This window comes from Salminus brasiliensis, chromosome 8 (genome assembly GCF_030463535.1).
Source record: "Salminus brasiliensis chromosome 8, fSalBra1.hap2, whole genome shotgun sequence".
Lineage (NCBI taxonomy): Eukaryota > Metazoa > Chordata > Actinopteri > Characiformes > Bryconidae > Salminus > Salminus brasiliensis.
This window is the reverse complement of record NC_132885.1, coordinates 11,502,026-11,516,349: the sequence shown is the minus strand read 5'-3', so window position 1 is coordinate 11,516,349 and position 14,324 is coordinate 11,502,026. Positions and strand designations below refer to the sequence as shown.

Sequence of the window (14,324 nt, the reverse complement as noted above, 5' to 3'; positions counted from 1 at the left end):
GAAAGAGGATGGAGAGAGAGAGAGAGAGAGAGAGAGAGAGAGAGAGAGAGAGAGAGAGAGAGAGAGAGAGAGAGAGAGAGAGAGAGAGAGAGAGAGAGAGAGAGAGAGAGAGAGAGAGAGAGAGAGAGAGAGAGAGAGAGAGAGAGAGAGAGAGAGAGAGAGAGAGAGAGAGAGAGAGAGAGAGAGAGAGAGAGAGAGAGAGAGAGAATCAGCAAAGCTGAGGAGTTCCTTTATGCAAAAAGCTTAAGGCTCAGTCTTCATTCCTTTAGTTTGAGTTTTTTGGGGGGAACTTTTATTTCTTTATTTTAGTTTTAGGGTCACATACTGCTGACATTGTGGAACTACTGACATTTTGCTGGTTAGGACGATCATAAAGAGCATATCATCAGTGATGCATTTTTGAGATTTTGGCCTTTTTAGTTAAAATTACCCCAGAGTAGTTTTGCTTTCTCACGTTGGCCATAGAAAGATGCATCAACTGCTGGATCTGCTTATTTAGACTGGTACTTTATGTCTTGGTCTTTGCCAGTCATTGGAAAAATTACATACATACTACTCAAGGACTATATTAAATATCCTCTTTTTGGCTCAGAATTAAAAGGTATATGTATTTATTTTTTTTATTTTTTTACACAAAAAAGCTCTTGTGCCATTTCAGTCTCTGTTCTCTGCTGGAAACACTGCTCCAAATCTTTCCTTTAAAGATCGCAGGGTCCTGTCAGGATGCTTAACCACCTGACAAACCAAAATACATTCGGAGAAAAGCTTCAAATAGCCCACACTTATTAAGCTTAATGGGACAAGTAGGTCCCTTCCTCTCAGAGCATCCCAAAACTGCCAGTCTGAGGCCTAAACCTAGTTAGAGAAGTCTGAGGTTTCTCCTTGCTTGCTTTTGGGATGTGTCCTCCATTTTAAAATGCACAAGCTTGATGATGAATATTGGCTGCTTTTGTAAAACGAAAGGTTCGATGTTGTTTTGAAGTGGATGCAAGACCCAGAGGAGCATCTACAGACGTTAGATCTTTTAGGAGTCAGTGTTTTCTCCGTTCCCTGTGCAACATATCTGGGGCAGACGCACCGCCTCACTCTGCTGCATCAACATGTATTTTTGACAAGAAAAGGTTTTTTTTCCTGGTTAACCCCACTGAGGCAGATGTCAGAGTCTACAGATTAGATGGGTTGATGAGATGAGATCTCATTTAAGGGGCACACTCCGTTGCGTGTGTGTTTGCGCATATCGTGAAGAAGTTAAAAGATTGGCTTTTTTCCTGAGAATCAGTGATGTCTTGTCTTGTGAACTCTTTCCCTTTTTGTTTCTTTTATTTTATTTTGGTATTCCCTTTTCCCCACTGCCTTGTTCCCTGTATGATCCTGCAGTGTTTTCCCCGTGTCCCTGTCTGCTTCCTCTTCTTCACAAACGCTTCTCTCTCTCCCTGAGCGCCGAAAGGAGTAACCTAGCGAGCTTTTGCTGCAGGATGTTATAAATGAAAATTTAGCCAAAGTTCCATCAGCTTTGTCAACAGGGCATGATGTGTGTTCCACGGTCTGTTCTGCCCAGTAAGACGTCCGTATCGGTTTTTGTTCAGCACCACTGTCTAATCAGCAGAGCTAATGCTCATGTCAAGTCAGTTATTCTATCAAATATGATGTGCTGCTATCTTTTTTTTTTCTTTCTTTCAAATTCTCCCTCTCTCTCTCTTTCTCTCTTAGGCTATACTAAAATTGACTGACACTGTGCATTAACATGTAAATGTTCCCTAATCCAAATACACACTGCTTATACGGAAGGGTTTGCAGGAACGCTTTGCGTATCTCTGCTTTTCCCTGAAGAGTGCATTAACTTCATGTTTGGAATTAGAGAGACTCAGTGTAGGTTTAGGATGATATATGATTTGTGTTAAAGACTTGTGTTGAAATCTAGTATCTTCACGTTGGTCATAGTCTAAACCTATGCCGTAAAATTGATTTATGTAGTTCAGTTTCACTGCATATGGAGCCGTTCTCGGCATCCTGAATGCATAATATACGCCTAGTTAATATTTAATGACTGATAATCTAGAATGCTATACTTCATCCTCTCGTCTATTTGTGCTATGAAATGATCCACATTGCTCTTATATAAAGAGTTGTAGTGACATTGACGATGTATAATTCTCCTAGTTTCTGTCTCATTGAATGAAAAAACATTGTGCTCTAGATTCTCAGCCTCAAAAAAGGAACACACATCACTTGTTCAGTTACAAAGAAAGATAAAGGAATCTATAAATTTTACATTTACAAGATCCTGCAACGAAGGCGTTGTAAGTTACTCTTTCTGGGCATCGCAGGTTCCTGCAGCACCGACGTCAAGGAAAACCGCAACCTGGACAACGTCTCCTCCAAGGAGGCGACAGGCATGCCCGAGCAGCTCCCTAATGGCGGTGGAGGAGGCGGGCGTAAGCGCCCCCTCGAGGAGGGCAATAATGGTCACGCGCACCCCAAATTCAGGCCCAAGAAGCGCAAGAAAACCCCAGGGCCTGTTCTGCCCAAGAACGCTCTGATGCAACTAAATGAGATCAAGCCGGGTCTGCAGTACAAGCTGCTGTCCCAGACCGGCCCGGTGCACGCCCCCGTCTTCGTCATGACTGTGGAGGTGAACGGGCAGCTCTTTGAGGGATCGGGCCCCACCAAGAAGAAAGCCAAACTAAACGCAGCTGAGAAGGCACTGCGCTCCTTTGTGCAGTTCCCCAACGCCTCCGAAGCGCATCTGGCCATGGGCCGCACGCTGACGGTCAACACGGACTTCACCTCGGACCAGGCCGACTTCCCCGACATGCTCTTCAATGGCTTCGAAACGCCCGCACCGCCCGAAGACCCCTTCTATCTGGGCTCTAATGGCAACGGCTCCTTAAACCCACTGGGAGAGTACCTGGTGCCCCCTGCCGCAGGCACCAACAGCCTGGCACAGGCTCCGCTGCCCCCTCCCTCTTCCTTCAGCTCGTCCTCCAGTGGCAAGAACCCAGTCATGATCCTCAACGAGCTGAGGCCGGGCCTCAAGTACGAGTTTGTGTCTGAGAGTGGTGAGAGCCACGCCAAGAACTTTGTCATGTCTGTGACTGTGGACTCGCAGACCTTCGAGGGTTCAGGCAGGAACAAGAAGCTGGCCAAAGCCCGAGCTGCACAGGCCGCCTTGTCCGCACTATTCAACATGCAGCTGGACCAGACGCCATCCCGCCAGCCCATCCCCAGAGAGGGTCTGCAGCTGCACCTGCCTCAGGTACGTCCAATTTGCACCTTACCAAATTCTGCTGTCTGAATAGACTTCTGAAGTCTTGTGTAATTCTATAAACATGCCCATATTGGGAACTCCTGGTCTAAGCTGGATTTCTGCACTGCAGAAATAAATAAATTTTTTTATAATTGCTGTCAGACCCTATGAAATTCAAATAATAGTACATTTTTTTATCTGAATGCCACCGGATCCTCTAAATTATAAGGACATTAATGAGTGAAAATACAGACGTTGCCAGATCCACTCTACAAGCAAGCTAATGCCCCTCTGGATTAAAATGATACACTAAAAGCGTCACACACTACTAAAATTTAGCATGATTATATATCAACACCAGCTATCCAAGATGTACTGGGTACATTCACTACTGCCTTACAGTTACCTCCTTAGATAAAACGTGTGTGCTGGTTGGGATACTGTATTGAGGTTGCCAGTCTTATGTCAGTTCAGTTGGCAGTAGTGTTAGCTCGCACATGGCACAATTTGTATTTGGACTCATTAATGGATCTTGTGGCATATGAGAGAGAAATGATTACACAAGATTACACATCAAGGTTGGCAGATATTTTTTGATAATGCCATTCAGTTCTGCCATCAGTTCTGACACTGGCACCAGAATGAATTCATAGCTTCAGTGGTCTATGTGCGCATTTCTAAACAGGGATGATCCGATCCAGTGGTTCGGAATCAGTGGGAACCAGACATATTCTGATACATCTGGTATCAGCTATTTTAAGCTTGCTCCTGTTCTGATCCTTTATTTTTCTTATGCTCCGATATAATGGAAAATGACAACTTGAGCATGCAGCATCTAAGCTTACTGCAATCGAAAAACATGCAGGAAAAAAATTATTCCTGCAACATTTTTAGAAAAGATCACAATTATCATTTGAAATGACATGCACATATTCAAATGAAATGATTTGTCTGCAGTATTTAAAAGTAATAGGTTGTAAAATAACCAGGGAGCAGGAGATCAATCAAACTAACACCTAATCTGCATTGACCACACTGTAGAACAGTAAATAAAATAAGTATAAATAAATTAATAAAGATTGTCTTACAGAAACATCAGTCTAGAATGATGCATTAAAAACATTTTAAAAACAAAGATATTCACTGTAGTATAAATTGTCAGATTAGCATATGTAAATTGTATGCTTATGGTTACTATTGTAAGACTGCATCGGCTTGGATTGGATTGGGGGGACAGCAGACAGTGACTGAAAGTCCTGGAAGTAAACTGCCCTGCACATTTCAGTGCTTCCCCTGCTCCCAACACACCTGATTCAACTAATTAGCTTTCAGACCTTTCAGAGTTGCAGAGGGTGTTAAAGCAGGGAGTCCACTAAAATGTGCAGGACAGAGTGGCTCCAGGACCAGGGCAGTGTTCCCACAGTTTCACAACAACAATATAAATGGTATTGTTATGGATACATACCAAAAACATGAAAGTTTGCACATTTCTGCTATTTATTTAAAAAAAATCCATTCATCTGGCATACCCATCCAGTGGATTTTGTGATGTGCTTGCAAGCTTTAGGCATATGAGATTCAACACAGTACCAGCTGACCCACAGAATGACAACTCATAGTGACACAACATTTGTGAGATTTGTGCACATTGTGTATTTTATTGTTTAATAGTAATACTTTATTACACAAAACTATTATTACATGCATCCCGCAGTCCCTTCACCTCCCTGGTCCTCTTAATGATGGGTTTAATGTTAATTAATAAAATGCTAATGAATGCTGCTGGATGTCCATTTAAATGTCTTCACCACTGTGTATTTTGTTCTGCCCGTCTCTGGATTTTCTGAATTGCGCATTACTGCTGAACTATGCCCCAGCAAAGTTATGGTTAAAAGGGGCTGCTCACACTCTGGAAGTAAACACTTAACCTTTAAGTAGTCTAATATTAAAATTTGAATACATTTGTACATTTTCTGAAGTTTTAGATTTCTTGGCAGGTTTCCATTCTGATAACACTTTGTTGTTGAACTAAATCTAACCTTCTGAACACTTTTATTTTATCCCTCTCCACCGTCCCCGATCAGACGGTTAGATAGAGCGTAGCCGTATCGGACGTCTTAAGATTAGCTAACTGATCCAAAAAATGAGGAATCAGTCGCTCACCCCTCCGTAGTATTTGATATATTGGCGCCGAACTCTGAGGAGACTTGTCAAAGATAAGTTCTTTATCAAAGGCTTTGTGATTGATTCTTAAACACAATGCCATAACTTTATGCCCATCTTCATTACGCCTGAAGCCTAATTGAAAAGGAAGATGAATGATAAAAAGAAAAGCAGTGACACCGAGCAGGAGGCTTAAAGAAGTGGAGTCCCATGTGTTTGTGGAGCAAAACCGACTATTTACACCTTTCCTAACCCTTTTGTTAATCCCGCTTTCAGATAAGGCCGGGGACCGAGGCTGGCCCAATCTTAATTAACATCTCCCTCTGAACCGTGTCAAAACAAGAGCGTTTAGCTGCAGTCTGGCTGCTGCCTGTCCGCTGAAGAGTGCTGCTGTCAGGCTCTGTTTCCAGCACTGATGCCTCGTGGGCTGCTCGCGTGCCTGACAGGCTCAGAGCCAAGAACACGGAGCTCTATTAGCAGAACACCCCTCCTTCCCCAGCCTCCCCTCAGCCCAAACCTCAGGATTTAACGTGCTGTCAGTCCAGCTTTGTGCAGTGTGGGTAAATTTGTTTTAGGTAGATGGCGTAAAGGTGGCTAGGATGAAAGCTATTAGTGGGACGTGGCGTCTGTCATCAGTCGACTGATTACACCAGTCATGCGTTCCGTGTGCACATACAGGCAGGCGAGAAGTCTCGTCCGGTGAAATGGCAGTCCATCAAAACGGAAACCGTGCTATTTATTTTTGGCCCTTTTATTAATCTCTCCTGCGAGTCTCGCTCCGGTCTCTTTGCGCAGCCGTAACCTGCCTTATCCGTCTGTCACTAGTTTGTTTAATTCAGCCTCCTGCTCTCAGGGCGTGAAATGGCAGTGTGTAATTGGCCAGTGAATGTGCAGCCTGTTAATATTTATTTAATGCACCTTCAGATGAAAGACGCCCCCTGCTGGTAATGGCGAGTTTGATCGGCAGGGTTAAAAATGTTCTTCTTCTGTTTTGAAGGGCTTCATTCTCTTCCTCCACGGCACAGAACATCAGCTCGCTCTCCTGCTTCCCGAACTCACATTAACTGTCTACTGCTGAGTGATTCTGAAGTACTGAGGAAGCGATGTTGGACTAATGTCTCTAATTTGTGCCCATTCAGCCAGTGACTTCTCTCTGGCATAATCATTTTCCACCATTTTAGCAGAGGAGAATGGAGCGTAAGAGAAAAGACACTGGCGGAGAGAACGAAATGCCTGAATCTCTTGGCAGGTGATGGCAGATTAGACAGTATTTTCCACAGCTGGGAGACACAACTACTTGTGTCACTGTGAACCTCAGAACCATGAGTTCAGTACAGTTTCATGTATGTAGCACTTTCCAAATCTCAGATTTTCCTCCTCTGTTAACTTCACTGATCAATCTTCTCTGGAGCTTGACCCTAGATATCATAAACCATGCGTGTCAAAGATCTCAGCTCTCCACTTCTCAGTGAATTAAACATAACTGGCTGTGTGTTCTCTCAGGTTCTAGCGGACGCTGTCTCCCGTCTCGTGGTGGACAAGTTCAGCGAGCTCACGGACAACTTCACATCCCCTCACGCGCGGCGGAAAGTGCTGGCTGGGGTTGTCATGACAACAGGTAGGCTGTGCCTCCACGCGCCGTCAAACACACGAGGCTAGGTGTTTCTCCATGCTCTTCATCTTCAAATGCACCTTAGGCTGTGTTCATTCATCTGCCCTGCCAACTGCAACTGCTACCGAGGCTGCTGATCATTACATTTAATGGACACGCTTGTAGACGGGTACAGGAGAACATACTTTCACGTTGCACATTTCTATTACATTTGATATACATTTGATTTCGGTTGCTAACTGTACAAAAAAAACAGCACCTACAGTCATGTGAAAAAGGTTAGGACACTCCATGAAAACCTTTGTTCTTTAAAATATTTAAGCATATGGACATTTGAGCACTACTTGAACAATATTGGGATGGAGGTAATATAACTGAACCAATACAACTAAGAAAAATGTCTTAGAAATATAATGAATAAAAATAAAATTTTCTTGTGAAAAAAAAAGTTTGGACACCCCCACATTTAATTCTGCTTCAAATACATGAAATTAGAATGAGGTGCACCTCATTAGCTGCAGATGATTATGATTTTGGAGGAGCCTGTCTTATTTAAACCTAATGCTTTTATTTTTGGTTTGCTCTTGATTGGTAAAGTGAGATCCAAAAAGCTTTCTGAGGCCTTCAGAAAGAAAGCTGTAGATGTGTACGAGTCTGAGAAGGAATTTAAAGAACAATTAGAAATTCCACTGTCCGTTTTTATTTCTTACAAGAAAATTGCAGTTCTGTTAATTACATTTTACGAATGATTTTTAAAAGACAGTTCTTAAGTTTTATTGGTTTAGTTATATTACAATCTATTTAGTTATATAACAATCTATTGTTTAAATGTTTGTATGTAAAATTATATCAAAAGTAATTATCGAATCCAATGCCATTGGATAACATTATTGAGGTTAGAAATATGTAATAAAAAGGAATATCATATATTACATATATAATATATTTATTGTTTTAGATGCACAGCTCTACTTTATGTAATGTCCTTAAAGCTGTTTGTGTGTTTTGGTCTCAATACTTTCAAAGTTCATTGTAAAGGTTACAGTGTTATCCTTTAATACCTGCTGTCTATAGCACCTGGGTTCTACTACCTGGCCAGAAAAAAAATCAAAAGCATCAAATCAAAACATGATGAGAAAGAAAGTTATTTTATTTAATGTATTACTGCTGTTTGAAACTGACATTTAAAACACTGTTTTTTCTTAGTAAAATCATTTACATTGATGAAAAAAGCTTTGATGAAATTGTTTTTCTATTGGCTCATGTCTAATGCAGGTGTTTGATTTAGCTGTTAAAATAGTGATAGTTTTGTAACTGGATATCCATACAAGGCCACCTCTGTAATAGAAGTCATGCTTTGGAATTACTTTGGATGTGATGTAGCCAAAAAAATAGTCTGCATGAAACCTTTGGGTGCAGAGTACGTCACTTAATACAGAATAAGTTCAAAAATCTGTTAGAAATGCTTTACATTTCCATCAAATTATAACACTGAAGCTCAGCTCCATGTTACATAACTCTGAATGTAACCGTGCTCAGGGTTACCCCAGGTTATGGGAGATTCATGTCAGAGAGCTATATGTGGTGATCTGACTAGGAGTTCAGCACATGTCTGATCCTAGTCCCCTCCCCCCATCTCAGCTCTCCTCTCTGCTATGTCCTCAGGCACTGATGTGAAGGAGGCCCAGGTCATCTGCGTCTCCACGGGAACCAAGTGCATAAACGGCGAGTACATGAGTGACCGTGGCCTGGCACTTAATGACTGCCATGCTGAGATCATCGCCCGCCGCTCACTCATTCGATACCTGTACATGCAGCTGGAGTTCTTCCTTAGGTAAGAGATGTAGTGCCATTTATACTGTTGGTGAGGGCTGTATTCAATCAGAGTATGACGCTTTCTGTAAGTGGATCCTATTCAATGCACTGTACACTGTACTGTTCTCTACGTACTTCAGAGAAATCTGTTTCTTCCTTGTGTAGTAACAACAAAGAGGAGCATCAGAACTCCATCTTCACGCGGTGTGAGAAACATGGCTACCGGCTGAAAGACAACGTTCAGTTTCACCTGTACATCAGCACGTCACCGTGTGGAGACGCTCGCATCTTCTCCCCTCATGAGGCAGGCGTTGAGGGTAAGAGAGCATTAGAACCATGGCCTGCTGTTGCGCACAGTACAATCAGTATGTTGTAATATTGGTCCTTCTGTAGCTGTTTTCAGGTGCTTTAATCATACTGTGTTCTTCACAGTGTTTTAAATAAATACATTGTATGTTATTTAATTGTAAGTCAAAAGCAGTGACATTCCAGCCTAGACAAGGAATCTAACCTCTAATTTCCGATGTGCGGAGTGGAGATGTTTTCCACTGGGTTCACATTGTTTTCCTGGGGACCTCATACTTGGGCCTGACCCAGCATGGGAGAAACTTGGTTATTAGTGAATAGTTGAATCAGGTGTGCTTGATGAGGGAAAGTACGAAAACGAGCATTTGTATTAGCGTACCCTGGACTGGGGCTGGGAACTCTTTCAGCAGACTCAGCAGAATAAAGCACTTGCCCTATGGACAGGGGTTGCAAGCCATGCCTCTTTGCCATCATCGGCCAGAGTCAAAGAGAGCACAATTGGCCGTGCTCTTTCTAATGGGTAGATCTTGTGGTGCTCTTTCCCCTCATCACTCTTAAGTAATGTTGGCCAGCATAGGCATCTTAAGTTAACTGGTGTGAGGTAGCTGGGGACCTGATGCTATTCTATGAGTGTGCTTTTCTCCAAACACATCAGCGTCAGTTTAAAGAGAGGTGGTGGCTGGCTTTGCATGTATCCTAGTGTCTGGAGCATTGCTAGTGCTAGGCAGAGCTATGACTGAGTTGGTTCATTCGCAGTACCAAATTGGGAGTAAAAAAAAGGGAATATGCGACAAATACATTTATGAAAAAGAAATGCTCAGCACTACTGGATCAGCTACAGATAGGTCATTAATTGTTATTTGTAATTATCTGCTGTAATTTCAATTTAAATCTGTAAATTAGTCTATATTTCAGACACCGATATATCAGGCATGCTTTTTTTCAGTGCTCACTATAATTGTCCCCACAAAGTAGCTTAATAGAGGCCTGTGTAACTCCCTAATGAGAGAGCGAAGTGCAACAGCGACAAGGAAAGATCTCCAGAGAGTGTGATCAATAAACATTGAGAGGAATCAAGACTCAGAAGAGAATTCCCACCAGATAGTACTTACAATCATTTCTGAAAGGTTTTGAACAGAGATAATCTGATCATACTGAGGAGAAGCTTTGTGAGAGAGGCCAGTGACTAATGGAAACCGTGTGCGGGGTCCAAGGGGGCACCTGATTGTTGTAGACAAATTCAGCATGTAGAAGATATGAGAACATGACATCTCTTTCATCTCCCCTTAGCAGGATGACGGCTTTCCAAAAATGATTTATTCAACCTCTTGTTCGGAAATTAATTATCAAAGCCTAATAATTGAATTCATTTAAGCTTAGGATGTTTTCCCCTTGTGATCAGTCTCGTTTAATTAGAATTTCATTCAACTGTCTGCCCATGTTTTGAAAACAAATTTCAATAGTCTTTTTAATTAGCCAGCTTTGTCCCTTTTTTTCCCCCCTCTGCGTCTGATTAATTCTGCTCTGCGAGTGTCATGTGTGAATCATTGTGTGTTCAACTGCTTCCTATTGTGTGATGCACAATTACTCCGATGTGCATCGCCAGGAACGCTGTAGAAGAACAGCATGCGCTGCACGTTCATGAAAATTGTAAATGAGGAAGCTCGTTGTCGGTGTTGGCAGTTCACTAATGTCAACAAACTGAGAGGTGATGGATTGGCCTGTTGTTGGGAATCCTTGGCTAACTCCTCTCTCCTTTATCATCAGACCAGGGAGACAGACACCCAAACAGAAAAGCCCGGGGTCAGCTGAGGACTAAGATCGAGTCTGGGGAGGGAACCATCCCAGTGCGCTCCAGCAACACCATTCAGACGTGGGATGGCGTTCTGCAGGGAGAGAGACTCCTCACCATGTCCTGCAGCGACAAGATCGCCAGGTAACAGATGTTAAAAAATGCACACAAAGAAAGCAACACGTCTAGACTCGTGCACTGCTGGGAAGTGTCTTCATCTGGTTCTCTTTACGCAGTTTTGGGAACACTTTATTTTGATGGTCCACGGTCAATGCTTTGTAGATGTTCACTTGTAGATGTTACCACTCAACTGGACTGTCCATTAAATTCTGCAACCCTAGAACTAAAACTGACTCTTAAGCCTAACCTTTACTTCACCCCAACATGCCTAATGCCAACTTTAAACCGGGTCCTAATTGTAACCGTTACCCTGACTGAGTTTCACCAAATCGTTCAGAAGAAGTTTGGAAGCAACGATTGTAGATGCAGGAAGAACAGTGGAGAATTTACAAAGCTGTAAATTCTCCAAATTGTAAATTACCCATTTAAAGTTTGGTGTATTAAAATGTATTACAATTACTATCCAGAATACTTCGTAATCCAAGAGTGGTGATCAAAAAAGTGGATTATTTATTTATTTAATTATTTAACATATATGTATGTTTCATATACAATAGTTTCATCATCAACGCAAAGATCATTTGCCCATATCAAGAGCCATTACATCATTCAAATACATTCATTATTTGTATAAGAATCTCTCTGTATAACCATGGCCTTTACTAAAAACCTCTGAAGAACTGTTTTTAGGATGTATAACACCTAAATGTTGTTTCCAATTTTATCTTGAGAGACATCTAAAAAAAAAAAAAAATCCTGATGTCTAGATCAAAGTTTGTCACATACATAGTCATACACAGTACCACTAGTAGTGAAATGCTTTTATAATTGTCCAGTCACATCAAACAATAAGGATATAATGCATAAAAGAATGAATATTATAAGAATACAATATAAACAAGATTACAATATATATACAATATATATATATATATACAATATATATTACAATAAAATAGGACAATATTTTACTTGGATGGTTCATTGTAGATGGTGCTTCGTAGATGATCATCTGACATTCAACTAACATTCAATCTAATATATATATATTTTTTAAATGCAACTAAATGCTAAGCTGAATGTAAATGTCTATTGAATGTTACTGTACCCTTTTAGGGTTATGGAGTAGGATTAGATTGATTGTTTACGATTAGGTTTAGAGTTGATTTAAGGTTAGGGTTGGGGTTAGGTTTTAGGGTTACATTCAATAAACAACACACTTACATTTAGCATTTAGTTTAGTGTTTAGATGCATTTAATAGACGTTCAATTGAAGGTGAGCATCTGCAACGGACCACCCAAATGAAGTGATACCTAAAACAGAAATGTATACAGATGCTATAAGATAAAAAAGAATACAAATATAGAGCAATAAAAATGTGTGTGTGTGTGTGTGTACATATGTATATATATATATGTGTGTGTGTGTGTGTGTGTGTATATATATATATATATATATATACACACATATACACACACACACACACACACACTATAGCTTCTGAAATCAACAAAATCCTGCCTTTGTTGGAGTAACTGTTTCCACTGTCCATAGAAAGCTTTCTACTAGATTTTGGAGCACTACTGTAAGGATTTGATTACAGTCAGCAAAAAAGTGTTAATGAGGTCAGGATGCTGGATGATCCCCATCCCATCTCATCCCATAATTCCAGAGAACATAGTTGCACTGCTCCACAGCTCCGTGCTGGGAGGCTTTATACCCCTCTAACCCACACCTGGCATTAGACATGATGCCAATTGGCTCATGTTTATCCAATAGCCAAAGAGAGTCATTTTATTGGCAATACCTACTAGATATGGTCTAGACAAGCTGCAACATAATGCTGTGCAATAAGCAGAAGCTATATTTAATAAGCTATAATAAAGTGTTGAATGACCAGGCCTGTGTGTGATGTGTACACATGATGCAGTCCTAGTTACTGTCTTGATCGAGGGCTTGTATAGCCTGTAGAATTAAACTCCTCCATGTGTTTTCATTCAGAAAGCAAAGGCACGTCCCTGACCGCAGCAGGGTGAAGAGTCTAGTTTATATTTCAATTAAACCACAAATTATTATTTAACACAGTTTTCTTAATCATTAATATTCAGGTGAATGTAAGGATTTGAATATTGGTGCAGACACTTAGCATCAAAATAAGGTGTGCCTGTTGTTAAAAGGGCTGTGTTTCCTGAAAGCCTGCTGTCCCCCTTATTGCAGTGAATGTTGTGCTCCAAATCTTTTAGGAATTTTGAGCACTGGTTGAATGTTAGCGCAGAGGCAGGCTTGCGTTCGCTCAGGGGAGGGGATTGTGTAGTCATTCGGAGTGGCTGAGGTGCTGTCCGCCCCTGCCGCTGACGCCTGTGAGTGGGGAGATAAGGAGGTGTCGGAGGCAGCTGTGTGTGCAGAGCACAGGCCCTGTCACAGCTGATGAGAGAGCACCTCGCTCCTACTTATCTATTTACCTTCACACACACACACACACACACATGTGCTGTCACTCCTAGGCCAGCCTCATCATCATTCCAGCTCTATCTGCCTTCGCTCTCATTTAGTCTATTAAACCCGCTGTCATAGGGAAAGAACAGGCGCTGATAATGATTGTGGTTTACTTTTGCAACAGGAGTCTGTCGGCGCTCTTATGTAACTGATGCCTGAGGGGGGAAAATGGCCGTTAGAGTTTGAAAGATGGGTAGCTGTCAGCAAGTGGCGTTTCATCACCTGCATTGCACTATTTCTCAAGGTGCCATCATCCCCTGTTGGATAGGGTTATTTTTCAACATATCCAGCATGCGTTGTGAACGTGGATTCCCCAGGGTTTATGATGCATGGCTTTCGGTGTGGCAGTGCATCAAGTGGTTAAAAACAGTGTCACAGGATGTGTCTAATTTATCAGTAACTCTTCAGTATTGTGTTGCTAATGATTTTCTGTAGCATCTGGAACATTTTTCAAAAAGAAATAAAAGCCCTGGCTCAGTGGTCGTGATCACAGTTCTGGTTCCCGTATCCTACATTTTCCTTGCACTTTTATATCTACCTCAAGTCCCACCTGTAACATGTGTGTGGCTTTATGGTGTAGTTTCCGTCCTTTCTTTATTGGTTAAAATGAAAGCACACATTTTTGTTACTTTAGGTCTAATATACTGTCGACACGGGCGCAGGGGCACAATTTTAGGGCCACTGCCAGTTACAAACCCTTAGAATAATCTTAAATAATAAACAAAACATAACAAAAACTAGCATTTTAAAATTTAACATTTATTTTAAATTT

At 41.5% G+C, this 14,324-nt stretch overlaps 1 protein-coding gene across 4 annotated transcripts in view; it reads left to right on the top strand.

Annotated features, from left to right (window-relative positions):
• Positions 1-14,324, top strand: part of adarb1b (adenosine deaminase RNA specific B1b) — a 314,934-nt gene that overhangs the window by 290,845 nt on the left and 9,765 nt on the right. For all 4 annotated transcript variants that reach the window (XM_072685611.1, XM_072685609.1, XM_072685610.1 and 1 more), the window contains 5 exons: positions 2,328-3,256; positions 6,914-7,028; positions 8,688-8,856; positions 9,003-9,154; positions 10,911-11,079. In XM_072685611.1, coding sequence (XP_072541712.1) covers positions 2,328-3,256; positions 6,914-7,028; positions 8,688-8,856; positions 9,003-9,154; positions 10,911-11,079 — 1,534 coding nt within the window. The remainder of the gene's footprint in view (positions 1-2,327; positions 3,257-6,913; positions 7,029-8,687; positions 8,857-9,002; positions 9,155-10,910; positions 11,080-14,324) is intronic.